General features: G+C 40.0%; 1 protein-coding gene across 1 annotated transcript in view; it reads right to left on the bottom strand.

Moving 5' to 3' along the window:
* Nucleotides 1-3969: 3969 nt before the first annotated feature.
* MSN (moesin) overlaps nt 3970-19086 on the bottom strand; it is a 148195-nt gene continuing 133078 nt past the window's right edge. Inside the window, exons 4-13 of the mRNA XM_030887711.2 lie at nt 17380-17654; nt 16287-16370; nt 14822-14968; nt 13699-13795; nt 11989-12152; nt 8974-9104; nt 8593-8753; nt 7264-7356; nt 6712-6927; nt 3970-6081 (exon numbers count right to left, since the gene is read on the bottom strand). Coding sequence (XP_030743571.2) covers nt 5917-6081; nt 6712-6927; nt 7264-7356; nt 8593-8753; nt 8974-9104; nt 11989-12152; nt 13699-13795; nt 14822-14968; nt 16287-16370; nt 17380-17654 — 1533 coding nt within the window. The 3' untranslated portion in view covers nt 3970-5916. The remainder of the gene's footprint in view (nt 6082-6711; nt 6928-7263; nt 7357-8592; nt 8754-8973; nt 9105-11988; nt 12153-13698; nt 13796-14821; nt 14969-16286; nt 16371-17379; nt 17655-19086) is intronic.

The raw sequence follows: 19086 nt of genomic DNA, 5'->3' as shown, positions 1-19086 counted from the left end.
TGTAGCATCGCAGCAGCATACAAGCCACCACAGTAAACAGAGAGACAGGTTATAGAGAATTATTTGATTCTGAAATTCCAACCCTAGATATATATCTAAATAGTTGAAACCAGTGACACAGACACATTTATACCAATCTTTATTGCAGCACTATTAATAGTAGATAAGGGATGCTAACAACTTAACACCTATGAATAGGTGATGTAATACATCCAATGTATATATGTCCTGAAAGGTGTTACAACATGGTAAAACACGAAAACAGTATGCTGACTGAAATAAGACACTTTCAAAAGGATAAATATTGTATAAATCCACCTATATGAAATGCCTAAATTGGCATGCATTTGGAAAACAAAGTTTATTAATGTTCACTAGGAGCAGAAGGAACAGGGAAAAGGGAGCATTGCTGTGGGGAAGCAACATTTCTGTTAAGTGTGATGGAAAAGTTTGAAAATGCATCATGTGATAGTTTGTTAACATGAAATATGTAATAGAATTATAAATGTAAAATGTTGACCTGGTAGTTGTTTTGCTTTATATGTGTATTATATACCACAATAATGATAAAAGGGTACAGAATAAGTATATCTCATGTTACTTTATTATAGCCACACTCCCTCCTTCCCACTTTATCTTTAAATGCTGACAATCACTAACCTGATTTCTATAACATTGTCATTTTGAGAGTGTTATATAACGTGTATATACATTTTGGGGATTTGCTTTCCTCATTAAGCATATTCTCTGGAGATTCAAGCAAATTGTTGGATGTACTAATAGTTAATTATTTTTGTATTGCCTTGTATTCCTTGTACCAAAGTGACTGGGAAGGGGAGGGTGGGTTGTTATTGTTCCCCTTGTTGCTTCCATTAACACTGTAGCAGTGGGGGGGTTGTCTTGTTGCTGTTTGTTACTGGTAAAAGTCCTGACGCTCCATCAGACCTCTTTTCAATTGACACTGTGTGAAGGAGTATATTATTAGCATACAATAACAAATGTCCTGGCTTTCTACTTATTTCTTTGGCATTCCCAGGTGGGTGTAAATGGGGGCTTGGGTATCTCATTACAGCCCAGAGATGGAAATAACTTTTTGATGTGGGTAGTTGTCTAGTTTCTCCATTTGGCTTTTGTTGATATGGGTGGTGGTAAAGCCTTGGTTGTCTTCTGTGGCATTAGGATAGAGCAGAAGGGTTACTATATGAAAATTTTCTATCTAGCTACACTGTCATTTTTCTTGGTTCATTGGCCAGAAAGAGCAGTCTTTTGTTGTCTACTCTGATTGGTGCTTTATAGTTGCTAGCTTCTTTCATTCCAGATCTGGACTATGTGAGGCAGAAAGAAATCATAAGAAATGCATTGCTATATTGTTCTTCAGAACACTAGGATCCTTAGCCAATTTGCCTTTTTCTCTCCACTTTTCAGAGCCTTCTTTTATTTGTATTACATATAATATATAGTGTTTTTAGCTGTATTTTGCAGGAAGAAGAGGAAAAGTACATCTCTGGTGTTTTATGTGTCCTACTATTGCCGTAGTAAATTACCACAATGTCAGTGGCCTAAGAAAACACAAATTTTTTTTTACAGTTCTGGAGCCCAGGTCTCCAATGGGGTTCACTAGATGAAATCAAAGTGTTGGCAGGGCTGCATTCCTTTTGGGGAGAATCTATTTCCTTCACTTTTCCAACTTCTACAGGCAATCTGTGTTCCTCAGCTCAAGGCTGCTTTCTCTATCTTCAAAATGAGCAATATTAACATTTTAAAGTCTTTTTAACTCTGATTCTCTTCCCTCATTTAAGGACTGTTGTGAGTATATGGAGCCCACCACCAGATAATCCAAGATAACATCCCTTTAAAATATTAGTATCTACAAATCTTTTCCATACGAGATATCTTATTCATAAAAATAAAACACTTCTAACCAAATTCACTGCCATCAAATCAATGCCCGCTCATAATAACCATATAGGGTTGGGTAGAACACACCTTGGAGTTTCTAAGACTTTAACTCTTTATGGAAATAGAAAGCCCCATCTTTCTCCCAAGGAGTGGCTGGTGATTTCAAACCAATGACCTTGCAGATCACAGCTCAACATGTAAACACTAAGCCACCAGGTTCCAGTAATTAGCACATAAACATCTCACAGGGGAGGATTTCTCTGCTACCACATCAATCTTCCTGTAGGCAAATGTGCAACTCTTATTCCTCTTATTGTAAAAAGAAATTATTTATACACTATAACCTGACGTTCACAGTATACAAAAGCATACTTCTCAGGTTGTGATAAAGGGGATCTAACTTTTTAAGCGCCCCAAAGCAACAATAATTGGGATAATCATTAGTAGAGGATCTAGGGACCTGGAATTCTATCTGTTACCTTAGAAATGAACATGCTTGCTATTCCTCCCTGTAGACCAGGAGTTCTCAACCTGTGGGTCGTAACCCCTTTGGGGGATGAACGACTCTTTCACAGGAGTCGCCTGATTCATAACAGTAGCAAAATTAGTTATGGAGTAGCAATGAAAATAACTTTATGGTCGGGGGGTCACCACAACATGAGGAACTGTATTAAAGGGTCATGACATTAGGAAGGTTGAGAACCACTGTTCTAACCCCTGATAGAGATAGTTGGTAGGAGATATAGTGTAGCAGTTAAAGTTTTCATGACCAAATTATTTTCTGCCTTGCATTTTTTGTTGATACCATGTGTTCACAGTAATGGAAGATATGCAGAAATCAAGGAAAAGACCTTTTTGAAGTCATGTCGATTTCGATACGATTTTATATGAGGAACAAATACATCCCAAATAGACTCTGATCTGGCCTTTTCTTTTTTCAGATTCACATTATACAAGACCCCACCAGGCTGCAAGAGACACCGCACATGGATAGCAGCTTAAAATAAATCTGAGAAACTGAAGATGGTAGGCAATATATGACCCAAACCATTAACAAAATGGTTAACAAAACAAGTTGTTAACCTGTTAACAGAACAGGCCTATAAGCTGGATTTTCTGGGTTGACCCCTTTCAAGTCCTATGACCTTCTGCAAATTAATTTACCCATATGGACCTCAGTTTAGTCATCTGTAAAATGAGATATGCTCTCAGTGTTAGAAATTATATAATTTCATTAATCTCAAGGTTCACTCTGATGCTTTAGAATCATTAAAAGACATCTAAGTGATTTGTACAGTGAATGTGCAGACAAGTTTGTGAGTCATCACCTCAAAGTATTGAAATGGAGGATTTAAGGTTCACAGATGATGTGGTAACTTACTTTTTGCTTGCAAAGGATAATCTTTCCAAGAAAAGAACTGAGAAGTGATAGTGGTGGGGGCCAGGACAGCCTGGAAGTCTTTTTTGGGGACCCAATTTCCTCATCTTTAAAAGCAGAAATAAATATATCTTGTCTACAAAATTTACATAGTTTTAGAAATTATAAACTGCTCCGCAACAGCTTATGCATATATATATATTTTCCTATTTCACATCATACTCCACTCCGCACCTCCTTTTTCAGCAGATCCCACAATTGTTTCTCTGACCTGCAATAAGTGAGGGTAGTAGGAGTTTGTACAAATCTAGTTGGCTTCCCAATAGGGAGACAGGCAGAACAGAATCTGACCACCTGTGGAGTCCAGACATATAAACCTCCTCTTAAAAACTGCTCCTAGGTCCCAATACCAATCAAGGCCATGGACATCGCTATGGTCAATGTGGGGCTTACAGCCATACTGGAAAACACCTGGAGCTGTTGAAAAGCCATAGGCTACTAAGTCTGACAGTTCTGTAACCTTGGTAGTAACTCTAGTTTTTCAAAACTATTGCCTGTCTTATAAAATAGGAATCATCATATCCACCCACATAGGATATAAGATGAAAGGATTGAGAAGGCAGTCTAGGGAGTAAAAATCAGTGTGAAGTATCTTATAGCCATACACTTATATCTAAAAGATCAAGTCATAATGAAGTCTTCTTAAACTTTATTTGCACTGAAAAAGGACATGGGTTGAACATAAACCTTCTAAAATATAGAAACTCCCCCACCCCCACAGATGCACACAAAACTCCTCCTCACAAAACCCCTTTCTCCTCTGTCTCTCTGGGAGTGAGTTATTGCCTCTAAGGTGACTAAGCTACCCCAGAACTATAGATTTGAATTTAGCCAATATAAGGCATATCACAAAAAGAGAGTGTCAATATACTTCACAGCAACACAAGACTCCCCAAGGTTAGGCAAGGAGGGAAAAAACAAGGCAGTTGTGTTCCATAAGGAGGGACGGGATACCCCCTTATAGACCACAGTCTGGACAAAAGGCAAACAGGAAAAGAAAAACAAAATACAAAGTACTTTAAGAATGGAGTGCATGATCTATAGTGACAAGTGGCATTACCAAGATTGAAAAGTTCTTACATTAATTTTCCTGTCAAAACATACTATATAATACAGTATAAACTTCTTATGTGTGAGGGTAATATGGGTATGAGGCCAATATAGTCCTGCTTTAAGACTAATATCTTCTAATGGTGCATTAGTAAGATCAGCAGAAATCAGTATTGAGCTTGATATTATTGGAATATAAAATACTGGTAGAAAGAAACAGAGCATTTTTGAGACAGAGGAGAGAAGGAGGCTGCTTTTGGGTTGAGGGCAAGGTATGAGGATGTGGAAGGCACCAGGAGTCCTTACATAGCTCCCTGGTTTATAGTTGAAAGGGCAGAAGGTTTGTTGAAGAGGCATAGCCCAGTAACTACCTTGGAAGGGAGTGAATGGAAAGTGGGTGTTGGGTATTTGAGGGGGTTAAACAAATTGTGTCATAAAGGCCAAGTGTTTTTCTCACCATACTTCCTTTCACCTACCTACCAATTAAACCACACTCTAGGGATCATAAAGTCACCTAGATGACACCAAAGCAGAGTTAGGGCCCAAGTATCTGAAGGGAGAAGTGATCTGGGAAACTTGGCAGGAATAATACTGAAGCCAGATGTGAACATTTTCTCTATTTTAGGATAAAAAGAAGTTAAAAACCCTAAATGGTGTTTTCTGAGCTCTGGATACCCATCCCTACTGTTATAGCTGGATGATTTGGTGATAATTATTTTTGAGAAGGGGCATATCTAATGAAGAAAAACAGCAGCCTAGGGACCCAGAATCATATAGGCTTCTGCTTTCCCTTGAGATAAGCCTAAACTTCCATAAGGCACAGGGGCATAATCTTTTACCTAGATTTATCTGAATAGAATGGTCAATGACCTTATAGGATGTTGGCAAAGCCTCTTAGAGGCACCATGTCCCCAATCCTGGGAGAAACCAAGTGCCTGAATTCAAGGAAAAGGCTTATTGGACGTGAGATTGTAACAGGCCCAATCTGGGAATGGCTGAACATTTATTTAATCTGTAATCACTATAAAGTCTAGATTTTTCTAGAAGGAATGGACATTGGCAAGTCAAATCCTAGGTCATTTGACATCCTAGAGCAAATGCCCTGCCTCCTTCTGTAAATCCTGTCATATTCCAACACCCTAAATCACAGGATCCTGACAAGGAATACAGCAGTGGAGTAGGGGAGGAGGACTAGTTTTCAATCAATCCAATTTTTAACTCCCAGAGAATGTGGAGCTGTTTTCAAAATCAAATGGAAAGTACCTCTGATTTGTGAAAGTGATCACTTCTAGCAGATTAAAGGGAACAAAGACAGGAAAATGAGTTCCATTAATATCACAGTGGGCCGTTTTTGTGCCCAAGGAAGTGGGTGAAGACTGAGGGTTTAGATTTGGTCCCATGGTTGCACTGGAAGTTCATTATGACTCAAGGTTGCTCTAGTTAGTGGATCCAGCATAGTGTGAGTTAGGCAAGGGTGTAGCAATGTGGGTAAGGAAGAACTGGAATGGTCTGAAGAGACTTGGTGCCCACTACATAGACTCAAACTCATCGATGCGCTGCTTGGTGTTGCCCTGCCGGATTTGGCGTAGGGTCTTGTATTTGTCTCGGCCCAACCGCATATTCTCAGCATGGATCATATCATTGGCAGTCTTCTTAGACTCATCACGGGCATTGGCCAGCTCTGAAGTAAGGGCCTGTGAGGGGGAAAAAAGACACAGGGGTGAATGGCTTCCTGTCACTTTACCTCCTCTTTCCTTTTGAGAGCTTTTTTGAATTGTTAGCACAGCAATGGGATAATAATTTTTAAAAAATAGGGGACCACATGACAATGGATAACCCAAGAATAGAACAATATACCAAAGATGCAGGTAGGAACTGTGTTAGCTACATAGTCTGTGAATATAGAAGCTGAATGTAGTGGAAGTTAGGAGTGCAGATTATCAAGGGTTCAGGGGGAGTTGGGAGTGGGGAGGGAGGGGGAAAAATGAGGAGCTGACACCAAGGGCTCTAATGGAAAGCAGGTGCTGTGAGAATGATGAAGTCAACATATGTACTAATATGCTGGACACAAATGTATGGTGATGAGTTGTATGAGCAGATGGTGATGAGTTGTATGAGCTCCTAATAAAATGATTATTAAAAAAAAAAAGAAGGAAAGAGGTGACTCAAGGTCTGATTAATTAAAAGTGGTTGCCTTTAAAGTTCTCACTTTAGAAAAACTCAAACTCTCACAGAGCACTGGCACAGGATGCTCTCTATCTACCCACTCATAATGATCTAGGTAAATCCATGATCTCTTCGACCCACAGGCCCTGCCTCCATACCTTCAGGTGCTTCTGCACACGCTCATTCTTCTCTGCCTCAGTGGTACGGTCTTCCTCACTGCGGTCCTTGGCCATGGCATCAGCCTGAAGATCAGCACTGGCCTCTGCCCCATTGTCATCCTGCTCATTCTCAGCAGGTTCTGCTACATGAGGTGTACTCATGGCAGTCTTCAGCTCAGCACGGGTCTTTTCTAAGTCTTCCTGTACCATCTGGGCCTATCCAGTGACAGAAGGAGAAAAGGACTAGCAGTGTGAACATGCTAACTTACTGTGTCCTGCACATGCCAAGAGGGTGGCAGGAACCAAGAAGGGCAAGTCACTTCAACATCTTCATTGTTACATATCCTCAACTGTAAAATAAAAATAAGTTTACCAACTTCCCAGGAATTTAGGGAATACTTGGAAATATTTAAGAAAGCCTTGAGCTCCCTTCCCTGGTATCAGGGAAGAATATAAACTAGAAGGAGAACACACTTAAGGAAATCAAAGGAGCCAGAGTATATGTATATAGTACCCCTTTTCACAATACATTGCTTTGGGCACTGTCGTTACCTTCTGTTGCCACTCCACAGCCTCACTCTCCTTCTTCTGGCGGGCCATCTCCAGTTGGGAGATGCGAGTTGTGAGCTCAGCCATTTCCAAGGCCTGTGAATAAATTGGCAGCTTATGAGAGCCCTTTGGGGTCCAGATGTATTCAACCCTAGATTCTCTAAGGGTCTGAAGGGAAACCACTATTCCAGTTACTTGCTGCCCTGAAGAATCTTTTACCTAGATCACTCAATTCTAACCCCATCTTTCCTAACCTCTTGCACAATCTTCACAATCCTCTTGCACAATCCTGTGGCAAGAAGCCCTGTGGAATTCATTATTGTCTAGTTGATTCCAACTCATAGCGACACTTCATATTACTTCCTAAAATGTTACAGGTTCCCACCTAGAATGCAGGCCTCTTGAAGATAATAAACTATTTATGTCTTCCCCATCTTTCTATCTCTTGGTATTGCCTAGTACACATTTGGAGACTCAGTAAAGCTTTAGAGATTGCTGAGCCACTACCTGAGGCAGAAGACTCTTCCCTCCTATCCTAGAATGCTCAGGGCTCAACTAAGACTCTCCCCAGGACAAGTATAGGGATAGTATTGAGGTATCAAGGGATTGGAACAAGGAGAAAAGCTTACACATATCGTTATACCTCGGGCAAATCTCCCAGGGGAAGCTTCTTTCTGATAATTAGGCCTTAGTTACCTTCACCTCCTACTCTAAAGAGTGTAAGGGAAAAACATGTCAAGGAATTTGGGCCAGATATCCTCAGATTTTGAGTCTCATAACTTGTGGAGATTGTGGTGAAAATAAGATGTTCAGCCCTCTCTCCACAAAATGCATAGAAACACTTACATATGCTTTAAGGGACCAAATCCAACTCTGCCACAACTTTTTTAACCTTCAAAAGGCCTCTTAGTCTACCTTACCCGAGCCCCAATTTTCTCATTTCTTAGGCTAATTATCCATAGGATAATTTAGAGGATAAAATAATTAAGTAAAGGAAAAGCTGTTAGGATAACTCTTAATGCACAGTATGAGTGTCATTATGTGTGACAGCTTTTTACTTCTTTTCTTTTTCCCTTTCCTTTGTAAGACCACCATATCATATTCCCGAGGGCTAAGAAAGTGGAATAAAAAACAAGGGTTATGAAAGACTGTTTGCAAAGATTTCTGGGTCACACCAGTGACTTCTCAACTTGATTCTGAATAGGCTATCTGTTGGAGGACCCTGGTGTGATCCCCTGATGGAAAGAGGCAATCTTGTAGGAAAAGGTAGCTGTAAATAGAAATTTGAGAAAACTAAGGCCTTACAATCCCAGACCATCCTAGAACTTTTACCAGCTGCTCCTGGGTTTTCTTCTGGTCCTGAGAGGCCTGCAACAGGGCCTTCTTGGCCTCTTCAGCTTCTTGACGCTCCTTAGCCAATTTTTCAGCCTCATTCTTGGCACGCTTCCTCTCGTGCTCAAGTTCCAGGGCCCTGCGGGTCTGTTCTTCCAATTCTGGGCAGATTCGGGGAAAAGGCAGTAAAAAGTGAAGGGACACCTAATTTCTTTCCTAGAAATTCTCCAACCCAGGGCACCCCAGGGCACAATTGACAGAGGACTCTTCCTTTTACACCATCCTTATCTATTCTGTGACCATACCTGGACTATGAGCTAGAGGAAACTCCAGCGCATACACTCAGGTTCTCGGAAAGCCCAGTTTCCAAAGCTGCCTCACCTTCCTGAGCCTTTTTAGTCTGTTCCTCTATCTGCTTTAGCCTCTCCATCAGCTCCTCCTTCTCCCGTTCAATCTTCTCCTTCTCCTTCTCTGCCATCTCCCGCTTCTTCTTCTCATTTTCCAGCAGAGCACTAGAGATTGATAGGAAGGGATGGAATAGGACAGCAGGGCTACACCAAAGCCTTAGGGTTCCCAATGTTCCACTATCTCTGGATTCAGCTCCTAGTATATCTTATAATAGTTTCAAGATTTTACCACTCTCCCTAATCTCTATATTTTTGTTTTCAGTGGCTACATAGTCCCACACAGACCACTTTTCTCAGGGCCCTGTCAGTTTGCACCAGACTCAGAAGAGACAAACTAACCCACTGGGTGGTTTTAGCTTTGCTGCTTCTCTGTTCCTTTTTTTCTCCCAGTCAAACCATTTTATTAGGACTTAATCCAAACCTCATACCATTCCATAATTCAATCATATCAAGCAGTGTTACAATTTGCTACCAACCAGTTCCCCTATCAGTAATGGGCCAGTAAGCTGTAGTGCAATATCCTTCTTATATATGGCCTTTTGGGCCTTGAGTTTGTTATTATACAAAAACAATGAGTAACTGGGTTGTAGTCTGCCCTGTGAATGGCTTGTTTTACATAGCTTGCAGGGACTGATTGATTTATTATGCTTAAGAGCATAGTAAAAGTTCCAAAAGTTGGCCCGAAATTCACCCAACAGGACTGAGTGACTTGCAGGAATTAGATTATGGTCCCACTGGAATGGCTATGCCTTTAAATTGACAAGGAATCTTCTTATATAAGCAGACAATCCCACAAAGGTTTTTAGAAGTGAGATGAGAAGAAGCACAAAGAGAGGCAAGGAAAGAGAGAAACAGAGAGAGACAGAGAGAGAGAGAGAGAGAGAGAGAGAGAAGAGAGGAAAACTCATAAAAGAGCAGTAATATGAGTCAAAAGTTGTTAACAATGGAGAGGGATCGAGATAATGATAAGCACAGCTGAGTACAGAGGCAAAAAAAATAATGGCAGTAGTACAAGTGGCAAAACAGGCAAATTGTAGCAGTGGGCAAGTCATCCCATAGAGCAGAGGTAGACATCTCCAGGCATGAAGTCACCAAAAGATTTGGGTGCCCTATAAAGGGGAAACAGCCATAGTCAAGGTCTGTGCTGGTGACTACCCAAACCGAACAAGTGGTAGTATGGGCCTGAACTAGACAGTTTGAGGCAATGGCAGATGTTCCAGCTTTGCTGAAAGCTGCAACCCTAATGCTAAGAGAAGACCTATCCTGAGGATCCCAAGAAGAGGCCTGTCTAGAGGGGTCTGCTAGCATGACAAAAGAAGCTTGCCAGCAAAATAGAGTGCAGATGAGCCTTGTCTTGGTTAGAAGCTGTCCTACACTGAAGAAGGGAGGGACGTGTTCCTTCTCTTTGGCAAACCTTCCACACTTTGCCTATGTGCTCCCTAAACCCGATCCAAAACTATTCTTGTTATTTCTAAATGGATCCTAATCCCAAGTTGAATCTTGTTACTTCTTTAATAAACCTCATAACTCTGTGTATAGTCTGTGAGTTGTGTGTGGCAATTAAAATGAATTATCAAAACCTTAAGAGAAGTAGAGTGTAACATGGGGAGTGGAGGCGATCTCTGGCATCAACAATGGTGAAAAAGTAAGATAGTGACAATATGTCTAACCTTCAATTCATAGATAACAGCTTTTGTTGAACCTGACTCTTATATCTCATGATTTAGGTGAGTTGATGTTAGATTATAAAAGCCTGCCACATAAACTTGTAAAGATACAGGAAGACAAGCTTTGGCACTGTGCTGGAATGCTGTGCTTCAAGTCTGGTTGATCTCTGTGGTTAAGGCATCATCCCTCAGGCTTAATTCTTCCTATTCTCCAAAGCCCAGCTCTAATTGCTGTCTTCCCTGAATTTGTTGCAAATTTAAGATATTTGCTTTTTCTTGTCACAGCACCTCTTCCAGGGAGCCTTATTGTACATCTTTCCAAGAAGTCTCTTTCTGCCTTTGAGATCTCAGCATACTTAGCCTATTCTACTTCTCTTCTCTATTATTTTTCCCTCATAGTACTTCTTATCATCTCACAAACTATACAATAGGATCATTTATTATCTCCTCTCACTGGAATGACAGCTACATGGGAACAAGGAATTTGGTTTATTTTGTTCACTGCTCAATAATTATTAAATGAATAACCAAGCATCTATACCATATCAGTTATGCATATGTGATTTTTGAGCTCTCGTTCCTACTAGACTATGAAGTCTTAGAGGACAAGTTCCCTGACAGATACAGCTCTGTAAATTATCCCTCTATCTAAGTGATTTAAAAAAAAAGTGAACCTTGGGGTCTAATCTCTTGTATATGTAATCTTTGTTTAGCCTACTAGATTAGACACTTCCGAAGTTCAACTCTTTTTGACAGAATACCAACTAGACTTGTGCTTTTCAAACTTTTATGTACCTAGGAATCACCTAGATTTTATGATGTAGATTCTGATTCAGTAGGTCTTGGATAGAGTCTCAGATTTTGCTTTTCTAACAAGTTTTCAGGTTATGTTGAAGCTTCTGAGCCTTTTATTATACTCTGAGTCACAAAGGGCTATAGTGCAAGAACACAGAATTCTTAGGAAAAATTTATCCAGTTCTATGAACAAAACCCTACAGACTATAGGTTTAAAAGTACATGGAGGCCTTGCTACTGCCACTATACTGGTCAGATAGGTTGGAGCAACACAAAGTTCATCCAGGATAGCAATGGCATAAGAGCTATAGACAATAATGCCCTTCCTTCCTATGGGCCTCTGGAAGCCTACGCTCCTGACACCTGCTTTACAGTACCTTGAAACTTCATTAAGGAAAGACAGGCCATCCCTGAACTGCTCTGTCTCCCTTCCAGGTCTATTAAACCTTCATGTCTTGACTTAGCAGGCTTTCCACTTTTGAGAATCTTCCTAGACTTGGTCCCCACTCCAACTGAGCAGCACCCACCGCTCCATCTGCTTCTGGTGCTTCTCTTCTCGGGCCTGTGCCTTCATCTGCTGCACCTCAATAGTGTCAGGTTTGCGGCGACGCATATATAGCTCATGATTTCCCATGCATAGGGCCAAGATCCGCTTGTTAATCCGCAACCGGGGAGCATAGAAGATAAAATCCTAGTAAGAAAGAAGAAATCATGAAGATTTTTACAGGGATAAGTACAGATGAGCTCCTGTCTTCTGAAAAGGTAAGTCTAAAAACAATGGAAAGATTATTTCATCCTATTCTCTTGGGTTAGTGATGGGAAGACTAAGGACTAGAGGTAAGGTGACTTGCCCAGGGCAGACAGCAGCTTAGTGACAGAGCCAAAACCGGAGCCTAGGCTTCTTGACTCTGAAACCAGTGTTCTCTTCACCAAATCATAATATCTTTGAAGGATCTGAACAAACTTTCGGTGCTAATTATGGATCTTGATGGGCAGGGGCCTCTCTTAGAGGCCTAATAATCCCTGCATAATTCCCTGGGTAGTTGTAGTTCAGATGACTGGACAATTTCTGTAGCTCGAAAAAAGCATATTTTGTAGCCAGCACTTAAAATTTATTTTTGGAACAAGGCAACTTATAAATGCATTGCTTGTCATATTTGTTTCTTTTAATAAGCCTTTGGTTTTCATTTGCTATTATTTACCCTTTCCTTATGAAAGTAGAGCACAGCAACAGTAAAAAACAGACATGAATATTTAAATCTAAACAGCTATTATCTCACATAGCTTGGAGTGCAGTGAAAGAAGCACAGGCTCAAGGGGCTCAATGACCTACGTTTGAATCATATCTCTACCATTTTCAGCTGTGAGATCTTGGGCAAATTACTCTAGTTCTGATCCTCAGTTTAGTCAAATAGATATTTTACAACCTACCTGGCAATATTGTTGAGGGTTTAAGGAAACAATATATGTGAAGTGTCTAGCAGGGAAAGTTCAGAGAACTAAGGAAAAAAATAGATGAGTCCTTAAGAAAAGGGTCTTTCACAATGGATGGATGGATGGATTGTGATAACAGCCATATGAGCCCAAATAATATGATTTAAATTTAAAAAAAAGAAAAGGGTCATTAGTCCTTGTTGCACAAGGTACACCAGAGGTGTTTTCTATCACACACCTTATCACTAGCTTTCCAGTCTTGTCAACCCCAGGCAACTGAGCAGGTTTTGAAGTGTGTTGAGCAAGTTAGAGGAATATTCTACCCAAGGGATTTTTGCATTATCAGGTTACTCTGAGCAGAAGTCTGAAAGAACAACAGTGACGTAATACCAAAAAGTAAGCTTAGGGAATCCACTTTGGTTAGGGATTTCTTCTAGCTTGAACGTCTCTCCATAATTAAAGACACATCTTATGTCAAGAGTTAACATTTTCTGGGGCACATAGACTTAGAAAGATAAGATGTACTCTTTTTCATCGGAGAGTCTTAGGTCAGCAGTGACCTTCTCTAGTACATACTTCTGAGACACATGTTGCAGAGTGGCAACAGGTCTCCCAGCTATTTCTCGACATTAACACCTCCATCCATCTCTAGACTCCTTTTGTGCCTTCTGTTCCCATCCACAATAAAAAGAAGAGAAAAATACAATAAGGCGATTACTTCCATAAATTCCACAGGTCTTGACAAGGTAGGTAGTAGTATATCCATTACACAAGTATCTATCTTAGCCAAAGAGGTCACTTACCGGAGCTTTTTTGTCAATGGGTTTGATGACAAATTTCTTGTCATTGAAAGAGATGTTCCTGATTTCACTCCAGGGAAAGCCTATCTTGGGAGTTAGTCTGTAGAAATGGAGACCAAAAACATCAGGACAAGGATAAGACAAGAAGGGCATGAGGGTTGGTCCTTTGCCCTCTTTCCCTTCTAATTTCTCCCTTGTAGGAGCAGACTCATCCAGTGCCATCACATACCACCAGGTTAGCTGCTAGTACTGAGGGTGCACAAAGGACCTCTTGACACCACAACCAACACAGAACCCATTGCTCTAATTTCTGAAGTTTTTTGTGGCATTTTTGGTTGAGGCATAGACTTCGTAACATTTTCTCAAGAGATGTTAAGTAGAGTACCAGTCCTATTTAAGTGGAAAATTTCCACGGAAGGTTATGACAAATTAGGGGGAGGTAAATAATGAAATACTGGATTGAGGAGTTACATGAAACAATGTAACCTATTAATCTATATCCTCACCAGTATAGGCCAACAATAATATAATAAGCAAGTGACATAAGACTACAGTGGGAAAGATTAAAAACCAAAAGTCACTTATCTACCATATGAGATTTTGGATTAATTATAAATGATGACAAGGTAACTTCTAAGCCCATATTATTCAATAGAAATATAAGGAGAATAACATATATCATTTACATATTATTAATAGCCATATAAAGATAAATAAAAACAGGTGGAATTATAATATTTATTTAACTTAGAATTCTAAAATATTAGCATTTTAACATGTAATCAATATTTTAAAAAATATTTATGAAGTATTTTACATTGTTTCTCACACTGTCTTCAAAATCCAGTAAATATTTTATACTTACAGCAGCATCTCAACCCATTCTAGCCATATTTCAAGCATGCAGCAGTTACATGTGGCTAGTTCCTATCCTATTGGACAGTACAAGTATAATTAATGCAGGACTTGGAGGCCTGAGGGAGGTTGTACAATCACTTGCTCAGGACTTAACTAGGATGTGAAAAAATTGAGGTAGGCCTCAGGAGGTATAGTCCTGCTCTATGGTGAAAGGTGAACCCTAGGTTTCAGAGTAGCTCAAATAAACTAAGAGAGTTCTGAGTTATACCTATCGTTCTGCTCATAGATGTTGAGACCCAAAGCATCCACCCCCAGCCATAGCTCTGAGCCTTTCTTATTCTTGATGCTGAAGTAGTTCACACCATACATCTCCAGGTCCTGGGAAATCTTCAGATACTCCAGGACAGCATCCTCCCTAAACGACACAGAGTAGGAAGGTCAGAGAAGACAAAGTGTGAATCAGACTCAGAGATATAGAAAGCCAGCCTGTTCTATACTTCTCACAAGGACCCTGTTGCCAAGGGGTGGAAAGTACATAAAAGGTGGGTCAATGATGGGGCACAAGGCACCACATGACTTTTGGCAAGTAAAACTTGTAGACAAGAATGTTTATGCCAGAGATTCATAAGGGAAATAATGGTGAGCTGACCTTTGCTGGCTTCCTGGTCAGCAGTTTGCTGACTTCAGAGTCAGCAGTTCAAACCCACCAGCTGTTCCACAGAAGAAAGATGAAGCTCCAGTGAAATTACAGCCTCAGAAACCCAAAAGGGCAGTTCTATTCTTTTCTATAGGGTCGCTATGAGTCAGAATCAACTCAGTGGCAGTGGGTTGTTATTGGTTGTAACATATTAACTGCCATATATGAGCAATTTTCTTTTTTATTAATATATATCATATCATTCAATCACACCAAGCATAATTGTACAGTTGCTACCACAATCAGTTTCCAAGCATTCTTTTTCTACATGGACTCCTTGACATCATCTCCCCTTCCCCCACTTCTACTACTCCACTCCCCTTCCCCCCCCCAAACCCTTATTCTACTTGCTGTCTCTATAGGTTCATCAATCCTGGGTATCATATACTGAAAAGTGGAAAAACATATAACACAACTTCAAGAAAGTGACCCCCAATGACATGACACCTCTAAGATACATTCAAATATGGACAAGCAAAACCCACACAGAGCAATATAAACTAAAGATACAGAAAATTTAGGAAACCATATCAGGTCTAGCACGTATTGTAGAGGAGATCTACTCACAAAGTTTTAACTGTTCAAGTTAGACTTACACTATGATCTTCTATACTCATCTCTCCAAAGATGAGCAATTTTCTTCCTTCCATTCAATGAAATAGTCTCTTATACGGTCAAATTCTTAGCAGAGGTCAAATGGGGTAGTAATGGCAAAATTACAACATTTCATTTTAACTCCCAAAAAGTTTATCATATTTAGAGATTTCCTTTTCCCATGTCCTTCTTTCTTATGGCCAAAATTGTTAGGACTTTCAGTCATCATGAGTCACAGAAAATAAAAATAAAGTGGTCTTTTGATGGGCCTGCTCTGCCTTCTAATCTTTACATTTCTCCCATGCACTGTGCAAGCATTGATATCGTTCCTGCCCTAACTGTTCATATCTTCTATCCCCTCTAGTCATCTGTCTTTTCTGAGAACAAACTACGATTCTCCTGGCAAGCGTAGTGGATCCCATAGCTTCTAGGATGTGCTTACTTGAGCATACTCCGGTGCTCCTCATGCCAAACCTGGACCCGCTCCTCCCATTGGTCCTTGTTGAGTTTGTGCTGTTCCAGGACCCTGGGAAGACAATGTGTGGTGAGAAGTTTAAAGCACAAAGCCTATGTGCAAAAGGGAAAGAAATCTTGTTTAGCTTTTTAAAAGGTTTTATGTATAGAACATACAAAACACAGAGTGGAATCCAAATGGCTTTGGCAGAAGTTAACAGGTCAAACCTCCCAGATCTAGTAGATGGTAAACGAGGCTTGTTTTAAGCATGCCATCTCAGACATCACAACAATGATTCAGGATATAATCACTGTCATATATCTATATCTATCTGGTACTTAAGTTCCCAAAATGAGGAAAGGTTTTTCTTTCCAATCCAAACACATATGAAAATGGCCGTTGTATGCAATGGGGAAACCCAAGTTTAAAAAAAAATTAAGACTAATTAGGCTTCTAGGTCTGGCTCTGCCTCAATGAATTGAGGGAGCTCAGGCAAGTCAGTCAAGCACCTCTACAATTGAGAGCTTTGACATTTGAAATATATAGAAGAAAGTTCTACACACTGCTTATCAATATTTAAAGACTATTTTGAGAACACTGTCTCCAGCTTGCTTATTTCACTCTCTCTTCTGTGAAACTCTAATAAAAGAGGTCAACAATTCAAAACCACAGAAGAAACACTGGGCTTTCTACCCCCACCCCCCCCAAGAGTTACAGTTTTGGAAACCCACAAGGCATTGACTTGATAACAGTGAGTTTTATTTGGTCAAATAAGTAAAAATGTGCTGAAAAAATGAAAACAGAGATTGGGGGAGACCCACTTCAGGTGTTCTACATAAGCACCTGCCTTCAAAGAAATAAAGTTCTATAATCAGGTCGATAGAGGAGGAATAAAAGTTTCTAATTGTCATTTGGAGAGCCAGAGAAACATATAGGATGATGCCAGAAGCAAATGTTCCTCTTTGAGAAAAATAACATGGTTTTTAGTCAGACTGTAAGCAAATCTGGTAGTCCTTTTGTAAGCTGCCTTGATACTCAGTCCCCTATGACCAGGGCAAAGTCTGATAGCATGCCACCTTACCTCTGGGGCAGCAACTTGTCACCAGCCAAGTAGCCCGACTTGTGCACATCCTTATTGAAGTCGCCATAGTTGGACTGGACAGCATATGAGGCCAGCAGTACAGCAGTCTCAGGTGGGCAGTAAATATCATCATTGAGAATACCCTCCTTTACTTGTAAGAAGAACAGCCGCTGAGTGATGTCCTGGATCAATTCCTCAGCTACATCCTCAGGGTAAAATTTGGCCCGGAACTTGAATAGTAGGGGGCTTTCCTTCCGTACATCCTGGGCTGTCACCTGAGAGCATGAAAAGGTAAGGGAATTAAAAATATAAATAATAAAAGGCTTTGGGGTGGAGGGTAGCAATAGGATGTGGAGAAACCTGGAAGATAATCAGTTTGAGTAATCTTGGTTTGCGGGATTTGCTTGGTTTTCTGGTAATTCTAGAAGGACACATTATATTCATTGGAGACCCAATCCATGTCCATAATCAGTTGTTTGCAATTTCTTCATAAAATGACCAAAAAATGAAAGAAAGAAATGACCTTAGACTTCTGATACCCTCAAGCCAAAAGTATTTGACAATATATCTAACTACCTTCAACATTTGAGATTAAGCATAAGAAAGCTCCTCTTTCAAGGATTCCTCCAACTCCACAGATTAGCAAATTAAAGAAGGATGTACCATTAGGGTCTGGGAATTAGCTAAGCAAAACAAAAAACTAGTCTATTGCTCAGGTTTGCAATAGGCTCCTGAAAGTAACACATTTTTTCAACAACAGTCTCTATTCCTTTGGAATCCTCTACACACAAGCAAGGAACAAGTCACAGGACAATACAGTGAAGATACTGAGATGAATGTCAGGCTCCTGTACAAATGCTGCTTGGAGTGAAGAGAACATATACTTTACAAATTCCATTGAGGAAGAACATCAAAGAGGAAATCATCTGTATGGGACAGTTAATGTATCCAGTTTTAGTTCTGTTTTGGAGTGGGCAGGAGAAAGGTGGGCATCACTATGAGAACTTTAAAATTCTGTCTAGTTCAAGGGTATTATGACTCTCTCTTTTATACTTTTTATTGTAAATTGAGTGAAGGTTTACAGCGCAGATCAGTTTTCCATTCAACAATTCATATATATTTTGTTTCATGTCATTGATTGCAATTCCCGCAATGAAACATCATTTATCCCACTTACTCTTCCTTCTTTCCTTACTCTTCAGAACTTAGTCCTTGGGTGAATGCTGCACTTTTGATCTCAAATGGTTGATTATTCTTAAGTGTGCATACCTCCCTCGTGTTATTGCTTCCCTTATAGACTTGCCTATTATTTGGGTGAAAATGTAATCGTTGGTGTGAGTTCATTTCCAGACATGAAAAGTGACTAAGGAAAATAGTCTCAAGGATTCCACTCTTGCACAGTAACTCAAAGTTCAGCCCTACAATATACCCTTAAACTGACAGGATGCTGGCATCTTGGATAGTCTCCATTTTCCAAATATATGATGCTATGAATATCTATTTGTATACTGTAATCACAATGAATTTATGACCTAAAACAAAAATAAAAAATTACCACCTTAAACCTATCAGTTTCTAAACCAACTGAGTGACTTCTGCACATGGTTGAAGACTAGGTAAATAAGCAAATGTGGTGAAGAAAGCTGATGGTGCCCGGCTATCAAAAGATATAGCATCTGGGGTCTTAAAAGCTTGAAGGTAAACAAG

Source organism: Echinops telfairi, unplaced genomic scaffold, assembly GCF_000313985.2.
Source record: "Echinops telfairi isolate 266 unplaced genomic scaffold, ASM31398v2 ScPeMD7_7423;HRSCAF=8461, whole genome shotgun sequence".
In the NCBI taxonomy this organism is placed as follows: Eukaryota; Metazoa; Chordata; class Mammalia; order Afrosoricida; family Tenrecidae; genus Echinops; species Echinops telfairi.
This window is presented reverse-complemented; position numbering and strand designations above follow the sequence as displayed.